We start from the raw sequence: 7455 nt of genomic DNA, 5'->3' as shown, positions 1-7455 counted from the left end.
AGAAAAAAAGAAAGAAAGAAAGGAAGGAAGGAAGGAAGGAAGGAAGGAAGAAAGAAAGAAAGAAAGAAAGAAAGAAAGAAAGAAAGAAAGAAAGAAAGAAAGAAAGAAAGACAGGAATTCCAGAGAAGCACAGGGTGTTTCTCCTAACACCACAGCTGTAGCATAAGCACAGCATAAAAGATGCGGATGAGAGGCGAGGGCACCCAGATGCCTGTGTTGGCACCAGTCACTCCTACTCCTCAGAAGAGCTCTGCTCCAAGTCCTTTAAAAAAAGATGTATTTTAGTTTTTTGTGTGTGGATGTTTTGCACGCATATATGTCTATACCATGTGGGTGCCTGGTGTCTGCAGAGGTCGCAAGAGGGCACTGGGTCTTCTGGAACTGAAATTACAGGTGGTTGTGAGCCACCATGTGGTTGTTGGGAACTGAACCTGGGTCCTCTATAAAAGCAGCAAGTGCTCTTAGCCACGGAGCCATCTCTGCAGCCCCTCAGAGCCCTTCGTGAGCTTGTCCCTGAGCTCATGCCATTAATAGCAGTAATGGCACTGGGTTTCCAATTTCCAGCCTATACAGCAACTTTTCCAATATATTTTCATGTTAAAATAATCCGGCATGAGGTGGGGGGGTTGGTGGGCAGAAGCAGGTGGAGCTCTGTGAGTTCAAGGCCAGTGTCTAGTCTACAAACACTAGTTCCAGGACAGCTAGGGCTGTTACACAGAGAACCCCTGTCTCGAAAAACAAAACAAAAAACAACAAAAGCAAAACCAAAAAGCAATTATTATTATGTTTATTTTTTAGCATGACTGACTTTGTTTTTAAAGGTTTCATTCAATTTATGTGCATTATTGTTTTGTCCACATTCATATCTGCGTGAAGGTGTTAGATTCCCTGGAACTGTAGTTACAGTTATGAGCTGCTGTGTGGGTGCTTGGAATTGAACCTGGGTCCTCTACCCTGGAAGAGCAGTCAATGCTCTTAACTACCAAGCCATTTCTCCAGCCTGTTTTTTTTTTCGTATTTTACAACGAGGTCTTGTTATGTAGTCAGGGCTAGCTTTGAACTCTTTCAGATCCTGCCTCAGCTTCCAAGTACTGGTATGCAGTACTGTGTTCAACTTGTAGATCCATCTATGTGAGAGATGTCTAGAATGTATAGAGGGAACATGTGTCAGTGAGGTGTCCAACAGATAAGCGTGTGACTTAGACACTCATGTTGAGAGTTCCTAGGTTTCTGGATTGATGTTTTTTAAAGACTTTTTTTTTAATTTTTAATGTTACATGTCATATGTTTCGCCTGCATGGAAGTATGTGCACCACATTCATGTCTTATACCTTGAGAGACTGGAAGAGGGCATTGGATCTCCTGGAACTGGGGCTATAGGTGGTTAGGAGCTGCCATGGAAAGTGTGTCTGGGGGGTTGGAGAGATGGCTCAGTGGTTAAGAGCACTGACCTGCTCTTCCAGAGGACCTGGGTTCAATTCCCAGCACCCACATGGCAGCTCACAGCTGTCCATAGCTACAGTTCCAGGGGATCTAACACTCTCATACACAGACATGAATGTGAACAAAACACCAATGCACATAAAATAAAATCTGAAAGAGAGACTGTCTAGTCGCCACATGTCCACCATGGCATGTATGCCCAAATATACATGCATACAAAATGTAGTTAAATCAATATTGTGCTGTAATAGGATCCTAGCAAGGACCCTGGAAGGGAAAAACCTAATTTCCCCGGACAATAGCTTGGCTATTGAGGGAGACTGGTTCTGCTGTGGTTAAGATAGCAGATCACATTTGAATACATTGCTTTTGTCTTTTCTGTTTATTTTACCCATCAGTTTAGTTGATTTTTTTTCTCCAGTAAGAAAACAATCCCCAAGGTGCATGTGTTGTTCAGTCTTAATGTGGAGGCTGCAGGAAGCAGGCACGGTTATTTATACTGGCCTGCTGTTGGTTGTTTGTGTTTGTGTCTCTATGCCAACTCAGGCAGGAGGCCCTGACTCTTCCTAGGCATCTTTAGTTCAGCCACAGGATTCTGTGTCCATAGATTGGAGACTCGAAAGGCCTTTCCTGCTTGACATTTTGTTTTCTAACTTTCCCTAGCAAGGTGTGAAATTCAGAATGTCGTTGATAATTGACAGAATTATAGAAGAGAAGGAATCCCTAAGAAGCAAAGACCAGGGCTGTGTCTGGCCCAAAAAGGAATCTGTCCCCTGCCATCTATGCTGTGTGGTTCCCTTGTCTTCCCATTACTGCTTCTACTTCCTCTTCCTCTGTCTCTCCTGGCCTCTTGGATTTATCTAGATTACCCTTTTGTCTATTATTTGCTTAGTTTGGGTTTTTGTTGGTTGGGGTTTTTATTTGTTTTGGGAAGACAGTGTCTCATTTATCCCAGGCTAACCAAAATGATCTTGAACCACTGATCTTGCCTCCACCTCCAGAGTCCTAGGATCATTAGCTTGGCCACCACACATGACCTTATGAGAGACATTTTTTTTCTGTCAAAGGTATAGCCTGACAAGGGTCCTATTCCTTGGAATCTTTCTAGAGCCTCGTCTGCGTGTCTTGTCAGTTCTGCCACAGGCAAGTGTACAAGTGTTGTCGTAAACATATATTCATGAAGCTAGCTGTGTGCTGTTCAAGAAATTGTCCTTGCCGGGCAGTGGTGGCACACACCTTTAACCCCATCACTCAGGGAGGCAGAGGCAAGTAGATCTCTGTATGTTTGAGGCCAACCTGGTCTACAGAGTGAGTTCCAAGCCAGCCAGAGATACACAGAGAAGCTCTGTCTCAAAAACAAAACCAAAGAGTCTTGTCTGGCAAGAATCCAGGGTATAGGATTCGAGAGTGACGCTGAGATGGACTGTTGGGGGTAAGAAGTTTATTATCAGGACAGAAAGGCAACAGAAATGGCAGGGCTTTGAGGAGACTCAGGCCATGCAGCAGAGTTGGGGTCCCTTCTTACAGATTTTACAGGAGCCTGCTGCCTGGCTGTCTCTCATTCCCTAGCAGGCACAGGAAAGGGGGAGAAGAGAACATGTCAGTGTATTGTAGTTCTTTGATATGTCTGATTGTCCAGTCTGCCAGCGCAGAGTGCTCACTTGGGGAAGTAAGAAGCCAGGTACCTGGAAGTCTGTTAGCTAAAGATTCAGGTGGTGGTCTTAGGAGGATGCCTGCCAGTTTCTGTCTGCCTGGGACGGGGACGACTGCTTCAGGTACTGTGTCCTGAGCAACAACCTGGTCTGGATTCCGAAGAGCTGTAGAGGTGGCTCAGTGGATTGGAGTGCTTGCTGCGCAAGCAAGGGGTCCTGAGTTCAAATCCCCTGGCACCCATGTAAAAATCTGGGAGTGGCCATGCATATGCCTATATCAGCAGTGTTCTATACAAAGGGGACAGGATTGGCCAAGCCAGTTTTCTTTATTCATTAGCCAGTCATATTCACAGCATACAAAGGGGAATCCCACATCACTAGGCTTGCTGGCTGCCAGCATAGTTACATAGTTCAGAGACCCTGTCTGATGGGACTAAGGCAGAGAATGAGAGAACGGGACACCCAGTGTTCTCTGGCCTCCACATACATGTGCACATGTTCAGGTACATGCATGAGTGCATATACCACATACATGCATGCATGCACACACACACACAGACAGACAGAACTGTGTCTACTTTCCTAAGAGTGCTCATTTCCTTTAGACTTGCCCTCATGGCCCCCTTACCCTAGAGCAGAGGGATCCTGCTGGCCTCTGTGGCTATCAGTTTTTGGCATGTGGCTTGGTGTTCTTGATTACTACTGAAGCATAAAGTGACAGTCACCTTTAATACATGTTTTAGTATAGTAGTTGAGAGCACAGAGCAGGACCAGAATGCCTGCCTCTTTTCCCCGGCATTTGCTGTTTAATGACTGTAGACCCACATAGCCTCATTTAGACGTGTCTCAGTGTCCCCAGAGAGCCCGTGCTAAACTGGATCCCCGAGATCCGATATCAGAATCACAGGCAAGGGAGTCTGATTGCTCATCTGGGGTCAGGTGTCTTCCGGATGTGTTGATTGATGGTCATGGAGACGTGGTACAGAATAACCGTGTCCCCTCCCCAAGAGGCCGCAGTGTAGCTGAGGTTGGCCTGCACCATAGAGACTGCTCCTCAGTGTGCTGGATGTGGGCTTGTGCCTCCACAGCCGTTCACACACTTCACTGCTTTTGCCTTTTCTTTCTTGAGACAGGGTCTCTGTCTATCTCTACATACCCTGACTATCCTAGAACTTGCTGTGTAGATTAGGCTGGCCTGTAGCTCACAAAGATCCTCCTGCCTCACACAAGAGATAGATGAATGTAATAAGAGTCGTTTTAGAGTTTGTCTTTCCCTTAGCAGCTCACCAGTCCTCCCTTGTGCACCAGGTGACTTTACCTCTCCTGAGCTTTGTTGCTGTCCTCGGCCCCAGCGCATTTCTTGCATTAGTGGCCAGGATAATCCTTCTCGCTCGTCGCCTCACTGATAACATCTGAGACTGACAGGCAGTGTTTGTGACCGGTAAAAGAACTGTTCGCTTCAGTCCCTCCTGGGAAAGCCATGGCCAAGTCTCGCTGTCCTCACTTTTCGCAAGCCGTATCCTGTTCCCTTCCTGCAGGGCGGCTTTGCTCTCCCCAGAACCTGGGGGCTTGCTGAGCCTCTACACCCTTGGCTGTGTCCCTCAGCATCCGTCTCTGGTGGAGACATCACTCATGACTGTTCAGCTGCAGTGAGCTCCAGAGAGCTCGCAGGGAATGTTGAGAGAGTGGCCTAGAGGTGGAGGTGGAGATTGTTCAAGATTATCGAGTATCTGAAACAGTAGGCAAGCCGTCTGTCAGGGAACGGTCCATAGCAGTGGTAGGAGGGAGAGAAATCTTCCAGTGAGCGAGCTAGCTCTGATTGATCTTGGGCAAATATCTTCACAGCTAACCTTCTCTCGGCTCCCTGGAAATATCCTGCCTGTCTTTGGTTGCAGTATTCAAGGGCAAACTGGCCTTGGAGGCATACTCCTTTAATCCCAGCACCAGGGAAGCAGAAGCAGGCAGATCAAGGGCAGAGGATTGACAAGTTATTCACTCCATAGTTAGGAAATAAACATTTATCAACATGTCTTATTTTTGTAACTCTTACTGGTTTTTTTTTTTTTTTTATTTGGGAAAATAATTGACTTTTGCATCTACGCCTTTCCCTAGCTCACTAATCCACACCCATTCTTGGGAGTGTCTTTGTCTTTCCTAATAAACTGTGTCTATAATTATTTAGAAATTAAATTTGCAAAAATATTACCAAAAAAAAAACTTTCAAAAGTAACCTTTGGCCCTGCGGTGGTGGAGGCAGAGGCAGGTGGATCTCTGTGAGTTCAAGGCCAGCCTGGTCNAAAAAAAAAAAAAAAAAGTAACCTTTGCCCTTCACCTCAGTTTATCTCTTGTGTAATAGTGACTCCCACATTAGAAAACAACAAGAAGCCGGGCGGTGGTGGCGCACTCCCTTAATCCCAGCACTTGGGAGGCAGAGGCAGGCGGATCTCTGTGAGTGTGGGGCCAGCTTGGTCTCCAAAATGAATCCAGGACAGCCTGGAAATGTTACACAGAAAAACCCTGTCTCAAAAAAGAAACCAAAAAAACAAACAAACAAAAAAAACTAGGGTGGACAGTAGTCAGGTGAATGTCTTTGATCCCAGCACTGGGGAGGTAGAGGCTGGTGGAGCTCTGTGTTCGAGACCAGCATGATCTACAGAGCAAGTTCCAGGATAGAACAACATAGTACCTCAGCATCTCCTTTTTGTTTTGTTTTGAAACAGCGGTTCTTTGTGTAACCGTCCTGCTGTCCTGGAACTAGCTGTGTAGACCAGACTGGCCTCAAACTCACAGAGATCTGCGTGCCCCTGTCTCTGAGTGCTGGAATTAAAAGTGTGCACCACCACTGCCTGGCGCCTCAACCTCTCATTACTGGAGATCTTAACGGGATGTTAGGCTTGGTGGTTTAGACAGGTTTTGCTAGTCGAGGCTAGCCTCAAGCTGGAAGAGTCCTGGGAAGCATGATGCCCGGCTTGGCAGAGTCAAGTCACTTCGTCGTGGTGAGGCCCCTGCTTTCTCCACTCTACCGTTCCCCACTCCGTGGTCACTGTCCATCGTCCATGAAGTCCTGTGATGTGATCATGTTTGTCCCGTTTCCTTCCACCACAGTTAATCAAATCAGCAAAGTTACGGTCTTAGGAAATGAGGCTTTGGGGAATTGAGTAGGTTATGAGGGCAGAGGCTTCAGGAGGATAGAATAGGGAGAAAAAAAAAGAAAGAAAACAAACTTTTGTGTCCATTTGGTAGACTCGGAGCTGTGGGGGTTGGGACTGGAGACAGGGTTCTCACATTAACAGCACATTCTGCTTCTGCTAAAGGAGACTTTCAGGTTACTTCTTGTTTATTTTCTCAGGGCCTGTGTCTGTCCTCAGCCTCTGGTTTGATTTAGAATTCCTGTGGCTCTGTGTACGTGTTACAGTCCTATAGCATCTGTTTACTGTTCCGTTCAGGTCAGAATGCTTTCGTGATACCCTGTTATTTACATCTGCCCAGCTTGCCCAGGCTTGCTGGGAGGAATTGAGTGCTGTCTGGGTGCAGCCTTGAAGACACGCCCGGCACACTGATTGTTAGAGGCCTTGAAAGGACTGCTCCAGGCTTTGGGGTGTTCGGTAGGAGTGTAGTTTTGTTTAGGTTTCAGGAGGTGTGGGGAGGAGCGGGGAGGAGAGGGGTGGTCTTTAGCTGTGCCAGAAGGCAGCACAGTTTTGGTTCAGTGTTGAGGACAGAGAGTGAGAGCATTGAGCAAAAGCAGGTTTGCAGCAGCTGTTGGGAAATGCTAAGCTGTAGCCTCAGAGTCTCTTCTCCGGGTTAACCCTTTCCCACACTCAGTCATTTTAGACGCCATCTTTGCAAATCTACACCAGTCCCCCTGGATTCCAACACTGTTCACCCTGCATTGAGGATGGAAATAGAAACCTCAGGAGAAATGCAGGGACCCGTAGGGAGGTCAGAAATGGGTTGCAGCTGGGAGGAGGAGCTGGTATTGTTAGTGCTCCATGGTTTTCTTGTTTGTTCCTTTGTTTAGTTTGTTCTGCAGTGCTGGGGTTTGAACCCATGGCCTTACTATATAGTACTGATGACCTTGAATTCACTGTGTAGACCAAGCTAGCCTCAGATCACAGAAGTCTGCCTGCCTCTGCATCCCCAGTGCTGGGATTATAGGTGTATGACAACATCACCTGGCCATTTTTTTTCCTAACAAGAAGTCTGTCTCAGAGCTGCAAGTGTGGCTCCGTGGTGTATTAGTTACTAGCTTAGTCTGCCCAAGGACCAGAATTCAATCCCTATCACTACCCAAAATGCTAGATGATGGATGGGTGGATGGATGGATGGTGGGTGGGTGGATGGTGGGTGGATGGATGGTGGG

General features: G+C 46.8%; 1 protein-coding gene across 1 annotated transcript in view; it reads left to right on the top strand.

The window, feature by feature from the left end:
• The first annotated feature begins 612 nt into the window (after positions 1-612).
• The window catches only part of Tulp3 (TUB like protein 3), a 24077-nt gene continuing 17234 nt past the window's right edge, over positions 613-7455 (top strand). Inside the window, exons 1-2 of the mRNA XM_050122026.1 lie at positions 613-617; positions 4634-4744. Of these exons, the coding sequence (XP_049977983.1) occupies positions 613-617; positions 4634-4744 (116 nt within the window). The remainder of the gene's footprint in view (positions 618-4633; positions 4745-7455) is intronic.

The sequence above is a fragment of the Alexandromys fortis genome, unplaced genomic scaffold, assembly GCF_014885135.2.
Source record: "Alexandromys fortis isolate MF-2015 unplaced genomic scaffold, M_Fortis_MF-2015_v1.1 scaffold_208, whole genome shotgun sequence".
In the NCBI taxonomy this organism is placed as follows: domain Eukaryota; kingdom Metazoa; phylum Chordata; class Mammalia; order Rodentia; family Cricetidae; genus Alexandromys; species Alexandromys fortis.
The sequence above is the reverse complement of the archived record's forward strand: the minus strand, read 5'-3'. Positions and strand labels throughout refer to the sequence as shown.